The sequence below is a fragment of the Botrytis sinoallii genome (genome assembly GCF_014898435.1).
Source record: "Botrytis sinoallii strain Bc 23 chromosome Unknown BSIN_001, whole genome shotgun sequence".
NCBI lineage: Eukaryota > Fungi > Ascomycota > Leotiomycetes > Helotiales > Sclerotiniaceae > Botrytis > Botrytis sinoallii.
The window spans coordinates 3,204,008-3,219,122 of NW_024066028.1; the positions used below are offsets into that span (position 1 = coordinate 3,204,008).

A 15,115-nucleotide genomic window follows, 5' to 3' on the forward strand; every position below is an offset into this window, starting at 1 on the left:
AACCAACCACTGTTTCGGACTCGTATTGAATTGGTCTTCACAAACTCAAAGACATCTGTCAATACAAAGCTCCATGCGGAGGTGTGACTGACTAGCACTGGCACCAGGACTATCACACTTTTGTTGTATCTGTAGGCAGTTGGCTTTGTTTCGAGGTTGGCATTCTTAATAACTGCGACATAGAAGATGCAATTCTCAGATATCCAATGGTTTATTATTATTCTATTTATCCATGTATTTGTTTGTTTGTTTAGTTATTTATTGTTTACTATCTATTTATCATTTGTTAATTCCTTCACCCATTTCCTTCCTTGGCTTCAACATTCATGTTATATCTATTTCCAAGGCAGAGGAGCTCCACCTCCAAAAAGGAAACTTGGCGCTCTAGTCGAGACTTGAACGGGCTAGAACACATAGAATGTGTGTCAAAAAAACGATCTCATCAGCCACAGCTTGATCATTAAATCCCTGAAAAGTTAATTACTGGTGGGCTGTCTTTCGGTGCAGTAAGTATACTTCGCTCGCTCGCTCCGCTTTTTGGAAGAGGAGAGGACTACGGTTCAAAGTATAATACTACTCTTCTTCAGGTAAATACCAAAGACTAGGTAGAAAGTAGTAAGATATAAAATCGACGCCAGCTTTCACTCGACCACTCACCAATCTCCATACAAACGCGTGCGTCGTATGCTCCTCTTAATTCTTTTTAAACGCTCAACCATACACAAAACTTGGAATGGTTATTATAAACATGGCTCAATATGGAATAATCCCTTCAATATCAAACCGTCCATATCCTCTCTAGCAATAATCTGCCGCTACCTTCTCTGTAGATGCTCAACTTTTTGAACCGACTTTTCCCGACTACATTCGTTTCCTGGCTGGTGCGGTGAAAAACTCCGGTAGATGGCATGATCTACAACATCTACTACCTCGTTCGGCATATGGGGAAATTTTGATATCCAGATCAAAATAAGGTCATCTTCATCCATTAATGAGCGTTGGGCACAAAATCCTATCACATCTCAGAATTCGCACCGTACGAACCGGGCCGCTTGCAACCTCTTCTTGATAATTGTTATCATCGCCAATCATTCTCGTTACGAATTGATCCGTCTCCGAATCACGAACCACCATCTTCATCTTGATATGTTTCAGGGTTTGGAGCTTCTGTGGTTACACGATGAGTCAAGACCCAAACGAGGAGAACTTTCTCTAGATGGCTTCAAAAATACGAGGAACAATAATAGATTCCTTCTATGCAGTGATGCAAACGCAATATAACGCGATATATCATTTATTCTTATCAATCTATACCGGTATTTGTAGGCAATACCAGTTTTGCTGCCTAATAGCGAATACCTCAATACACATCAATTTCAGATTCTACGGAGACCAACCATACAGACACATGAAATGGAAACCATTCTCCCGGAAGTTTTCCAGGTTTTAATGTCGTATTTCTTACCCGTCGAGGCCTGCCGGTTACACAACTTGGCCAAGTCCGGACCACAGGATCTCGAAATGATTGGGATATTTTCTCTTCGGACATGTGGATGTGAGAGTAACCTTCCAACAATAGAACTCATCCTGAATCGTCAATTACAGCACTTATCGAATGGACATCATCGATGCTGAAAAAGAATTGTCTCGCAGTCCAGCCGGTTTCACTGGCTCCCACTAGGATGGCCCGATGAGACAAAAGAGGAAGGAAAATGGAGCTTGTGTTCTACATCTGAGAAGTCTCGTCGTACAACTCTATCTTCTTATTGTATTCGACAGCCTTATTTAGTGATGTAGGACGATGATTTGCGCATGTAGTGAAGAAGATGACCGTTATAGTGATGAGCTCATCAATCCTTATCTACCAATCTTCTGAGTCAAACCACCAGCGCCTTTCGCTGGTTGGTTCGCAAGAGTTCAACTTTGTCTGACTTCTTGGTGTTTAGAATGATGGTGACGGTACGATCACCATTTTTCGACTCACCACCATCGACTTGCTCATTTTGCCGACAACAGGCTGTATCGATACCTCGAGTTCTTCCGTTCTCAATAGACAACTATGGGATTAGTGTTCAGCTCAGTATTACACAGTCTGCCAACAGCCCATCATGTCTACGAAACTCAATCTCTCATCATTTTCATGCACACATTCCTACAGCAATTTTCCATCTCCGAACCAAGTTCTATCTAAATCCTTTCACAAATCTATACTCCGACAAACAGTAAGTGCACGGGTTTGTGGAACTCTTACTCTTCAAAGTGGGAAAAATCACAATTCATCCAAACATTGATTACTTGTGACAAAAACCTACAATCTAAATACTTGATTGAAAATGTGTCCTTGTACAATTTCTCAAAGCTTTTGAAGCAATCGCGCAAAATCTATCCCCAAATCCAAGTTTCTAGCGTCCCATGAATCTCCCTTCCTATTCCTCCTGGGTCTCCATACCTAGTTATCCACTCGCTTTATCATTATGAAAAGCGTGTCATATTCACTTCTCTCTTCTCCCTCACTCTCCATGACTATCACTCGTATGTTTTAGAGCCCGGCCCGTAATTCAAGAAGTGACTTACTCTCTCTCTATCCAGCACTCACAATCAGTCTTTTAATCACCATCATCAGCAGCAGCAGCAGCAATCTACAATAAAACATCCAACAAAAGCCCAAATCTCCTCATCTCAAGTAAACACACATACAAAATATTATCAACACCCTCTCGCATTTCGGAGTTGAAAATCGAAGAAAAGAAAAAAAGCCGGACGGTGTTACCATATTAGTACACCTATCTACCATTCCCATTCTCCATGCATACATATCCATCCCATCCCATCACAATCACAATCACACAATCATCCCATCCCATCCCTCTCTCCAGAATACCATATCCCAATAACTAGCTACCTAGCTAGATCTAAGTTCGCAATACATCAATCATTTCTATATTCTCATTCGTATACTATCTACATACCTAAGTATCTACACTACACTACACTACACTACACCATAACACCTCATCCCTCACCCCTCTCCTTGCGAGTGGGAATTCCTCCCTCCCTCCCTCCCTCCCTCTTTCCCTAGAAAAGACAAGACAAGACACCCACTTCCTCGTAATCATATCTTCTATTCTTCCCTTCCCTTCCCTTCCCTTCCCTTCCCTTCCCTTCCCAACTCAATACTCACATCCCCTTATTCTCACCCTACTATCCACATCCTCACCCTCCCTCGCCCTCCATACCGCTCTCCATCCATATCCACATCCACATCCACATCCTCTCCACAATCAAAAACACAGGAGATACCTAGTAGTATACCAGCATCCCGCCCAAGAATCCCCAAAATAGCTTCCAAAACACCATACGAATACCATCGTACCACAACTCGAACCAATATCTGAAGAGAGAAAAAGCATGGTTTGCAATTTGGGGCTGTATATTTATTCATCTCATAGCTAGATCTTATATATATACTGCTTGGTATCCGGAACCTGATTTAGATACCTAGTAGGTATAACATCTCTTCAAGATATTCTATTAATTATTCAAAACTGTCGATACTGATATTGCTGCAAAGAAAAACTACACCATTCATTCAACATTATGCAAAATTACCGCACCAAATTTCTGTCACTCTCAATCTTCTTCACGTCATTTGCGTCGCATTTCATTCAGATTATAGGACTCAAGACTCGAGACTCAAATGAAGTATCAAGTTTAATAAATCAGAATTTCTAAGGCATGCAGACTCAAACACTATATTTTCATTTTCTGTTCACATAAGTCAGTCAACATGGAAGCATAATCATCCCAGGAATGCAATATTCAAGTCCATTGAAACACAGCAAAGTATTTGATTCTGCGATTCCGCCATTTGATGATACAGCAAGGAAAGCAATTCTAAATGATGACTGTTTGAAAAGCTTTCGCCTAGAGTTTTTTCCCCATGAGTACACAATTAAATATACTCCACAGACATGCAAATTTTCTTCGCGTTTCAAGTATCAATCAGCCTCAATTGATATCTTACATCCTTAAAATCCATCTCATCAGTGTAAGATCATCCGTCTTTCTTGGAATGACAGCAGCAGTGGTGTTTTGTATCTGGTTGTGCTTCAAGCTCGGAAGGCTTTCGTTCTGGACCCGTGAACTCAACAGCTCTTCAACGAAATTTTGATGCAATCCAAAGCGACATCCAGATGCAAAATCTTGTTTGGCCTGGCGCATCTCATCAAAGCCTGCTCGGGAATCTGTGTTAGGAATCGACCAGATATACCAAGTTTTCCCTTTGCAGCCGACGAGTTCAACTGATTAATGATGTTGAGCAGCTTTCCTGTAGGAGTTTCATTCTGGAAGACGGAGTAGAGAGTAGCCTCCTGCCAGGATTGTATTAATTGTGTGTGATCTATGAGTGCAGACACATCGGCTATGATAATCTGTCTTCTCACAAGCTCTAACACACTTGCCTTTAAGATTTTGTATTGAGATTCCTTAGAAGGTGGTTGGAATGGAATCTGGATAGCACATCTATCGACGAATGCTTCATCGAGACAATCAATCATGTTTGAAGTCGACATGAAAACAACATTTGGACAAGCTCTGACCCTGTCAAAACCAGTGAGTAGAGCATTGGTAGCTCGTAGTGAATCCTGAGCTTCTCCATGCATAACACCCGAGTGTCTTGATACGGCAATAGATTCAACCTCGTCAATCAATACAATGATGATGCGGTTTGGATTGACTTGGCACATTATTTTGATCTTGGTAAGCAAATCATCGACTTGACTAGCGCTTTCACTATAGTACTTCGATAAAAGCGTCGCTGTCTTGACTTGGATGAGTTTCGTATGTGGAAATTGTTCGACCAACCGAATGGCTAATCGTTGTGCAATTGCTTGGCATAGTGTTGTCTTTCCTGTTCCTGGAGGACCTAGATTGAGTGGGGCACTACCTAGCCATCACTGCAGTAATAGCAATGATGGACATTGGTAACCCCATAAACATTAGACTTAATTCTGATTATTAGGATTAGGGAATTGCGTAGACGCACCATGAAAAAGAGCCATTGGACTCATTTTTTTCTTTGCAGGTACTGCGATTGCAGAAAGCAACACTGTTGGACAGCCAATTAGCTACCAAATAAACTCAACGCTACTGGAAAGCTGTTCGTACGCATATTCGATATCATCCAAGACAAATCTTCCTTATGATTTTGATCAAAGATGAGCCTGCGTGAAGCGTTAGTTTAAAAAGCATATGATGGAAATTATTTTGCAACTTACTCCTCCCAACATCCATCAAAATCATGATGAGGCATGTCAAAAACTTCAGCCGATGGTATCTCTGGATCCTCATCGTACTCAAAATCCGAATCAACGCCATCCTGGTCTTCAGATGAACGTGTCAATGGTGGCGGTGGCGGAGTACCATGCATCCTGTAGACACAGAAACGGCTTAATACATCTCGAAGTGTGAGGTGGGTAGGCTTTTCTTGATTTTCAACGGCGATGATTTCAACTGGGACTAAAGACTCTATATCTAGAGCTATACCTTTGACCCCCACTCAAGACTACGTTCTGTTGATTCTTGATAAGTATTGATTCCAGCAAGAAAGATAATTGATGCAAAGAGACCCACGTGCAAGAAGAGGCAATATGTCAACGTCAATGCTGCAAATAATGTCTTCAACCTCTGGCTTCTGAATAAACTCAGAAAGAACCTTGTGAGTCTAGTGTATAAAGTATCAGTCAGGTTCTTGGAAAGAAAGTTGGAATTGTCTCGTCTCCATACAGCTTTCAAATCATTGCTTCCCAAATCATCCTCAACGAATGATCGAAGTCTTGCCTCGAAGACAACGGTCGGCTTTGCAAGAATTGGCTGAGCCGGAACAATCTCCATAATGACCCTTCAATATTATTTTCAATTCTATTTTATATATGATGAATTGAACCGAGGGATGTGAGAAGAGTCGATGGCATGGAGACGTATAGAGTACAAGGAGAATAGTTGAAATGTGAGGAGATAGATCTGGATTTATCGAAGTTGTAGGCAGAAGGTGAAAGATGAAATGCACATGAAGAGAAAAGTACGCTAGGGAGAGTAGGATAGATGAGGGAAGGAACAAAAATGGAAGGAGCACTGGAGCAGTGGAAATTTTGACTTAGGTAAGCTTGAATGCTTGAATGCTCAAACTACTGCTACATAATAGGAGGTCTGGAGCCCTTATTAGGTATACTATTCAAGACTCAAAATTCGTGGTTATAATCCAATTTTGGAAATTTTTGACTCAAATATCGACCATGTATCTATCATGTGTACTAGGTAATAAATTCTGTGTGAACATCAAAAGATCCATACTCAACAATATCGCATAACTGTTCACTAGGTGCGAGTAGAACCTTCCGACTCTCACACAGAATTTGATCATTCAACCATTACGTGGTGGGTACGGTGAGATCATATCACCTCAATGCATGAAATTATCTCCAACACACGAATTGAATAACATCTTGCTCATGTCTGATATGAGCATAGCATAAGCCCCAATGCCTCTTGAAGCTTCGTTGAATCAAGCTCCAGTCTCATTGCCATAGCCGTCTGACATGGCAACTCAGATGTAAAATATGAGTATCTCAAGCGTCATTCGGTGCATAGTAGATGATAGAAAGAACAAATCGTAATCAATTCAAAATATCGGGGCTCTTTTAGATGATTATCATCTTCTATATGAGATATGTGAAGAAGAAACACGAGAAACAAAAAATACGAATATGAAGCTCCGCGATGCTACTGCCGTGGAGACTGTTTCGCTCCGCTCTAGAAGATCTTTCAAATCTCTCTAGGGAGATTTATCCACAGGAGTGAGAATGAATCCGTAGCAAATCTTGTTTGGCATGACCTCAATCAACAGAATGAGGAGGAAAGACGGGATCATTCTTGATACCGACAAATAGTAAGTTGATTGCAGTAAAGATGGCTTCGAAGTGATGTAGTGTCTTTCAAAGTGCCCAGGTGAACCTTGGAAGTTCCAAGTTTGATGGTGATGTGGCGGTGCTTCAACTTCACCCCCGGCAGTGGCTGAATGTACTAACGTTCCTGGCTAACCCGCTTACATAACGACTAAGCTTGTACTGGTAAATCGTCATAGCTTGGCAATCCATCACCGCCATAACAAAAGATGGATCTTGGCCTGGGTTCCTTCAGCTAAATTAATTGTTTACCTTGTTGGTAATGTTATTCTTTCAATAATTCCAAAAGTCTGCCAAAACTTATCATGGCTTCCACTATGGATGCCCTCAGAGACCCGGAAAAGGATTGCCCAACATACGACCCTACACATGTTGAAGGACAACAGACTGCGATATATGTTCAACTGGTCCTTTCACTAACTCTCGGTGTGTCTGCTTTCCTCGGATTCTGTGTAAGTAACGACAAGAGTACGCCTAATTGATAGAACTTTGCTGATGTTTATAGATTTTGCGACCAAAATGGAAGAGTTTATATGCTGCGCGCAAACGACATGTTGATGCTGCTGCAAATCTGCCAGAGCTTCCGGATACCTTTTTTGGTTGGATTCCTATTTTGTATAGAGTCACAGAAGAACAAGTACTTGCATCTGCTGGATTGGATGCATATGTTGTATGTCTTGAGGACCTACTTCACCTGGAGAATGAACAATGCTGACTTCAATTAGTTCCTATCATTTTCAAGATGTCAATGAAACTATTCGGGGTCATGTTTATCATGGCAGCTGCCATTCTTGCCCCAATAAATCAACACTACTATTACGTATTCGATCCATTTGGAAATACAACGAGTCCTCCCGATATTCCAGATTACTCAAAGTTGGAGGGTTGGCATGGTGGATGGGACGGGGCTTTGACTTTAGAAGTACCAAAAGACTCTGACGACAAATTACCTGATACCAACTATCTCTGGTCATACCTTGTCTTCACCTACGTTTTCACTGGACTCGCAATATTTTTCATGAATAGACAAACCCACCGCGTAATCAGGGTTCGCCAGGACTACCTGGGAAGCCAATCCACAATTACCGACCGAACAATCAAACTTTCTGGAATACCGGAGGATTTGAGGTCTGAAGGAAAGATCACAGAATTCTTAGAGAAACTTCAGATAGGGAAAGTGGAGAGTGTGACTTTATGTCGCAATTGGAAAAAACTTGATGATATGATGGACAAGAGAGTGCAAGTCGTAAGGAGGCTTGAAGAGGCATGGACTGTACACCTTGGTCAACAACAACGTCCGAGTGTAGGACCAATACGTACACAACACTCGGCACCTGAAGCGAATGCTGAGGATGGATCGCTAAGTCATGAGGGTGATAATCTGTTAGGAAGCGATCACATTACCTCGTACGATCAGCCAAGACCGACTACGCGAATCTGGTACGGCTTTCTTAATTTTCAAAGCAGGAAAGTAGATGCAATCGACCACTACGAAGAACAGCTGCGAAGGCTAGATGATATGATCAGTGATGCAAGAAAACAGGAGTACAGCCCTACAGCACTTGCATTTGTCACCATGGACTCCATTCCCGCTTGTCAAATGGCGGTGCAAGCTCTCCTGGACCCAACGCCAATGCAGCTGATGGCAAGGCCAGCTCCTGCACCATCAGATATCGTTTGGACAAATACTTATCTACCTAGATCAAACCGTATGATTCGTTCTTGGGCGATCACTATCTTCATTCTTATACTCACCATCTTTTGGCTTATTCCAGTGGCTGCCCTAGCTGGTCTTGTCAGTTTATGCTCGATTCGACAGGTTTGGCCGGGTCTTGCGGATGTTTTGGAAAGCCACGATATACTCAAGGCTTTGGTTCAGACTGGCTTACCTACACTTGTTGTCTCATTACTCAATTTGGCAATTCCATTCTTGTATGATTACCTTGCAAATAGGCAAGGATCAATCTCACAAGGCGAAGTGGAGCTCTCCGTCATATCCAAAAACTTCTACTTTACATTTTTCAATGTATTCCTCGTTTTCACGGTTTTTGGCGCGGCGAGTAAGTTCTGGCCAGTCTTACAGGAAACATTGAAGGACACAACGAAGATTGCATATACGCTAGCCCAGTCAATCTCTGATCTCTCCATGTTTTACACCAACTTCATTTTGCTACAAGCTCTTGGTCTTCTACCTTTTAGGCTGCTGGAATTCGGGAGTGTGTCTTTGTACCCTATCACACTTATGGGTGCCAAGACTCCTAGAGATTATGCTGAGCTGGTACAGCCACCTATTTTTAGTTACGGGTTTTATCTTCCTTCGGCACTTCTAATCTACATTCTATGCATGGTCTATAGTATACAGCCAGCAGGATATCTAGTTCTATTATTTGGAATGGCGTACTTTGCTCTCGGTTATTACACATACAAGTATCAGCTTTTATATGCCATGGACCATCCACAACATGCTACTGGAGGTGCTTGGCCTATGATAGTTTATCGTCTTCTTGTCGGCTTAGGCTTCTTCCAACTGACTATGGCGGGAGTGATTGCTTTGAGGAAAGCGTTCACTCCAGCCATACTTGTTGTTCCTCTCATACCATTTACCATCTGGTACAGCTACTACTTCCGTCGAACATTCCAGCCATTCATTAAGTTCATCGCTTTGAGAAGTATTAGAAGAGATAGCGATCCAGACATAAATATTGCTGGCGAAAATATTGGCATCGACAGACCTCCAGGACACATTCAGAGGAGAGGCAGCACAGTTGATGAAGCAAGGGAAAAAGGGATGAGATATATAAACCCAAGTCTCGTTGTACCGTATGTTATTTCCGAGCAAACTTACTGTTCCATACTGACCATACATAGATTAGAAAAGATCTGGATCAACAAGGACCCAGATAGCGAGCCGAATGGTAGCACTCCACAATTGAATCGTGAAGAATCTGCCGCAAGTTCGCTGAGTCTTGGCGATACCCACATTTGGAGAGAGGTTGGCGATGAAAATGTATGATATGATTGTAAATGAAGCGTGTATCTTATTGTTAGCATGAGACAGTGGTTAGTTAGTTATGGTCTTCAAGTTGATGGTATGAATGGCGTTTCTGGTCGTGTTATTCAGGGTTGGGTCGGGCCTTCCTTTCATGATTTGACATTGCTTTAATTATATATACCCAGTGTTCTTTCCTACAAAGTTAATTCTCATTGCAACAGGCTTGATCTCCTGGACATTCTATCTTTTCCTGATATTTTCAGCCATAAAATTCGTGAATTATCCTTAATGTTCAACATCGTCTTTTCAGAGAGATGACACCAAATTCTGCACCTAAAAATCAACCTTCTACTTTTCAACATTCATTGGTGAGGATCCTAAATAGCATAACATAAAGGCACCCTCCTAGTAATGCCAATTATCTCCTATCACTCAACTATTATTAATAACATAGCCGCCCAGCCGGGGGCTGTCGACACGACGTCTTCCCAGATTCTCTTATCAAGAGCGATCGCAGATCACACTTCAACGTCTTGTCCGCCAGTTGTTAGGAAAATATACTCTTCGATTGCTGTCACATCTCTTTACGAATCCCCGACAAGACATATCATGACCGTTGGAGACGCAGCCAGCACATTGAAAGATGTAGGATTGGATGGTGAGAGAATGGAGCAATGTAATGGTTCGTAGTACTGACTCGATTGTGACTGGTTGATATTAGAGGAGAATTAATGATCTAATATTAATATATATTCAGATTCTCCGAGCAAGCGGCGCTCATCGGCTTTAGGAGTGAATGATGCCTCCGTGTCCCGTGGCTTGTCAGATTTAGTAAGGCGACCTTTCCAAAGCAACGATGCCCGTATATCATCAATGCGTATGCTTTGGGACCTTCCGATGAGGGTCACAGAACTTGGACACTAACTCATATACCTGTAGATCACTTCAGTTAATGATACAGTTGTCGATCCTCAATTTCCGTACAACCCGTGGGAGCTTTCACAACTCGATGCTGTCCCACAAAACCAGGAGAAACGTGATAAAGGAAAAGGAGTTGAACGTGGAAGAACATTAGAACGAGGCCCAAGATACTGCAATCCTCTTGAAAAGGCTGAATCTCGACTTGGAAGAAACAAAACAACCATCGAGGTGGATGGCCGGCCCATACGTAGGCGCGATCGAAGTCATACTCTTCATGATAACCCCGATGATCCTGCTGCAATATTAGATGACCAGGTATTAGAGCCATTAAGAGGGATATCTCAGCAGGATAGCTTTTCGGAGGTACTTAGCGGACATGCGTCTCCAAGCAGTTTGAATGGCTCCCTTGAGGCGAAAGAATTAAAGAGTCGACTTCGATCTAGGACTTCTGGAGGAAGTTCTATAAGCTCCACTATATCTCCAATCGAACCACTCACACGGACAGTTACAAAAGTTTACAGCGAATCCTCTCCTGTTTCTCCTGAACTAACTTTACTAGTTGAATCATATTCTAATCGTCTACCTAGTATTGTTCGATTAGAAGAATCTGCTCGTCAATCAACATCATTCACGTTCTCGAAATTACCAACAGAAATCATTCAACAAGTATACAATTACCTCACACCGGCTGATTTCAATTCAGCCAGACATACATGCCGAGCATGGCTTCTTACTAGTATGGATCGCTCCCTTCTTGAAAACATGATCCGGCGTGGAGGTTGGGTGACTAGTTGTCAGCAGGAAATCTCCGATAGAAAAAGCTCGACTTTTCGACGTAGCTCCGAATACGAATGGTTCATGAGCAAAAGAATCTCAAGGGAATGTGCTCTTGGTCCAGATTGGACGGGATCTGGAGTACCGGTAAGCCCGGATCACTTTCCACTAGAATCAAAGGATTCACCTTTTTTGCAAGCTTCGACTGTGGATTTCACAGAAGTCGCGGTCCAATACAAGGAAACGACTCCTGCTGGAACCATTTTCACGGTGAGTAGTTGTGGGAAGTTTGTGATGGCTGCGAATGGGTGTCTAGTCTATATATACGAACTAAACAAAAGCCACCGCGATGTGGATAATTGGTATGAAGTTCAAGCTGGTTCTTTGCATCCAGTCACTAGTATCATATGTCCACACAGAGTATTAGCATGCAGTATGGATACTTCTTCACATAGATATGCAATTGCTGTTTTGCTTGATGGGCGCATGGGTCTTGTATGTGATATTTCTCTCAGCAATATTGCTCCCCCTGTTTCTTCGAATCCCAAGACTTCGGATCTTTCCTCGCCTCATTCAAGTCGGTCAGATCTTTCACTCTCTCCAGCAAATGATTTTCACCATGGTGTCTCATTTCTCGATCGCGTTAGCTTGGATAGTTCGGCTCCTGTACAAAGGGCTGGAAGATCTACAACCGCTTTTGTTTTCCCCGGAATTGCTACAACCCGTAGTGATGTTACTTCTCCAGGGATTGCACAACGATCAGAATACCACGAAGCGCTTCGGTCTGCTAGTGCCGTGAAAGACTCATATCCTCGAGAAGGAAATAGCCCCCACTCTGTTGGAGCAGGAAGTCGATTGCGAAGCAAGCTACCAGCTCGTAGAGTCTCAAACGCGGATGCGAGAGAAATGCCAGTCGAAACTGGCCCACGTTCAATATATCGAAATCTTTGTTCTGAGGACGATCCTCCACGCTCTGTGGCAATTTGTCCTCAACGAAGATGTGTGGCTTTTGGGTGCTCGGCTGGTATTGAATTGCACTGGGTTGACGCTTTGACTGGACAGGATCTAAATAGATGGTTTCCACTTACTGCTCCAAGTGATTTCTTGTTCTTTTTGCCTCCACGCAAAAGTATAGACTCGGCGAAGAAGCTGAGGCTTATTAGTAGTAAGTTATTATCACCTTGTAGACCCCGAAGGAGACAGCGACTCAACTTAAGCATAAACACTGGACATAAATTTTCACTTGAATAGCCAAATTCGCGCAAGACACACTAATTTTTTATAGGTGCGGCTAGACCCAGTGAATGTACAGCTGTACACGAAAGATCATATGGAAGAAGACCACGAGGTGCTTCATTTTGGCAAAGAATTGGATGGAGCGGAAGCCACGGGGACAATAGTGAGGAAATAGAACATACTCAGCAGGTACTAACACCAGTGGGAAGATTCCGTAGTGATTCTGGTCGAAGGGTTGATTATTCAGATCACTATCGCGCTATACCGTTAAGTGATGGATATCATATTTTGTTTACAGATCCAAGTACAGGAGCACTTTGTTTAGGCAGCGATGCCCCCGTTGGAGGACCTACCAAATTACTTCGAAAAGTTTGGTTTCAGGGACCAGAAGGCAGAGGTAGTCCAACGGTTTATGCTGGAGGCTCTGATCTGAGCTGGGGAGTAAGAGTCGTGGCAGCGTTTGGAAGTTGGGCAGAACAGAGCATCTGGATGTTTTCCGTTCCCGGAGATGTTTTTCAGAGTTCTCAGAATGTCTTGGAGAGCTCTGTAACCCATAAACGAAACACTCCTAAAAATTCTAAAAATATGCAATGGCTGGACTGGTGGCCTGATGAGGGACTTCAAGAATGGCTCAATCTTATTCAGCATCCAGTGCCTGGTATTTTTGCGGGAAATATGTGGCCAGTTAGGATAAAAGGTCAGAGAATTGGTACATGCTCTGGAATAGTCGATCTTGCGATTGATTCAACCAATGGTATCACAGTTTGGGCTTTTAGTACTGATGGAATTGCCAAAGTCTGGCGTTTGGACGATGGAAAGCATAGAGACTTCACAAAGTTAAGTGTGTCTAGAGATGGTACCATTCGCGAAAATGTCCCGGACGATTATGCCAACGGTGAAATGAACAGCGATTTTCTCTCATCAAAAATCCTTCAACATCGCTCACCGCTCGAACAACAATCTTTCGATGGAGCAATGTCGCCAGATTTAGATGGTAAAATATCTCCCGATATATCAACAATCATCACAGCACGAAGAGGCTCGGGCTGGAGTTATCAAAGTGTCAATTATGATGAAGATGGTGATGTGGTCATGGAAGATGTTTATGGTCCGGGTGTCGACATGCCGGCAGCTTGGTCGAAGCCAGAGAGAGAATATGATGAGGATGAACCGTTACAAAATCAACAGTACCAATATTTACAATCGCGCTGGCCGAGATCGTCGATAGGGTATAGACGGTGGTTGGAGAGGGCTGTGGCGAGTGGGGATTTAGCGAGAGTGGTGGAGGCGAGGGGTGTATCGAGGATTGAAATTGAAATTCGTTGAGGGAGCTTGGGTATTGATTGATGTAGAATGATTGAAGGCAACGCATCACACCTATAGAAGAATAGATAGGGTTTATTCGTATACTTGGAGTTCTTGAGAGAGTGGTAGCCAATGTCGATTATTGGAATTTAAAATTGAGTAGGTGCAAAATTGTACTTGATGTGGATTGGCGAGACACACTCCAAATCATTTCCTATTCACTTCCGTAAAAGATCACCTAGAATAATCAAATTATTGAATAATGTGCAGGTTCTTTTGATCGAATTTGAAGTTGGTATTGTGAAGTTGGTATTGTGAAGTTGGTATTGTGAAGTTGGTATTGTGAAGTTGGTATTGTGAAGTTGGTATTGTGAAGTTGGTATTGTGAAGTTGGTATGTGAAGCGGGTGGGCAGAGTGTGAGTACGTAATCGCTTGTGAGATCTGCCGTGACAAAACATTGAATTTCGTTGAAATTACCTCCCTGAGCTGAGAATTCAGGCATTCGGGTCAAGACATCAATGATACTTGGATTATGTTGAATAGACTCCTATCCGCCTATGCGATTTCAGGGTATCAATACTATGTATCCACAGACTGGATATAATCTCTCGATATTCGCTAGCAGTCAATTCGATATATGGAATGAATTCAGTATCTCAAGCTTTTCAGGAGTTATAATTGCTACATATTGTTGAAGTACAATCCAGATCATTCAAAACTCGATGCAGGGTTTTATTGACACGATTGCTATCTCGCGAGGAAGGGAAGATTTGGCTAAAGAATTTATCAGGGGGAAATAAGTACAAGTATCAAGAGATAAACACTCTTACCCACGAACAAAATACAAGAGGGTTTTCGGAGCCAAGTATTTCTATGAGGCTACAAACCCAAAGCTTTAGAGCGATAGAAGATGATTGAAATTAC

General features: G+C 42.5%; 3 protein-coding genes across 3 annotated transcripts; 2 read left to right on the top strand and 1 right to left on the bottom strand.

Annotated features, from left to right (window-relative positions):
- Positions 1-4,145: 4,145 nt before the first annotated feature.
- Positions 4,146-5,892, bottom strand: EAF02_000692 (uncharacterized protein; the record flags this gene model as incomplete). Its single annotated transcript, XM_038896740.1, has 6 exons — positions 4,146-4,945; positions 5,045-5,107; positions 5,167-5,222; positions 5,277-5,526; positions 5,632-5,722; positions 5,785-5,892. The coding sequence occupies 6 exons, from the start codon at positions 5,890-5,892 to the stop codon at positions 4,146-4,148; spliced, it is 1,368 nt and encodes a 455-aa protein (XP_038763599.1).
- A 1,375-nt stretch (positions 5,893-7,267) lies between these two features.
- Positions 7,268-9,975, top strand: EAF02_000693 (uncharacterized protein; the record flags this gene model as incomplete). Its single annotated transcript, XM_038896741.1, has 4 exons — positions 7,268-7,414; positions 7,468-7,636; positions 7,688-9,782; positions 9,831-9,975. 4 exons carry the CDS (start codon positions 7,268-7,270, stop codon positions 9,973-9,975), a joined length of 2,556 nt encoding a protein of 851 aa, XP_038763600.1.
- A 588-nt stretch (positions 9,976-10,563) lies between these two features.
- EAF02_000694 (uncharacterized protein) lies at positions 10,564-14,211 on the top strand (the record flags this gene model as incomplete). The annotated part of the gene is made up of 4 exons (XM_038896742.1): positions 10,564-10,636; positions 10,712-10,785; positions 10,894-12,814; positions 12,935-14,211. 4 exons carry the CDS (start codon positions 10,564-10,566, stop codon positions 14,209-14,211), a joined length of 3,345 nt encoding a protein of 1,114 aa, XP_038763601.1.
- Between the last annotated feature and the right edge of the window lie 904 nt (positions 14,212-15,115).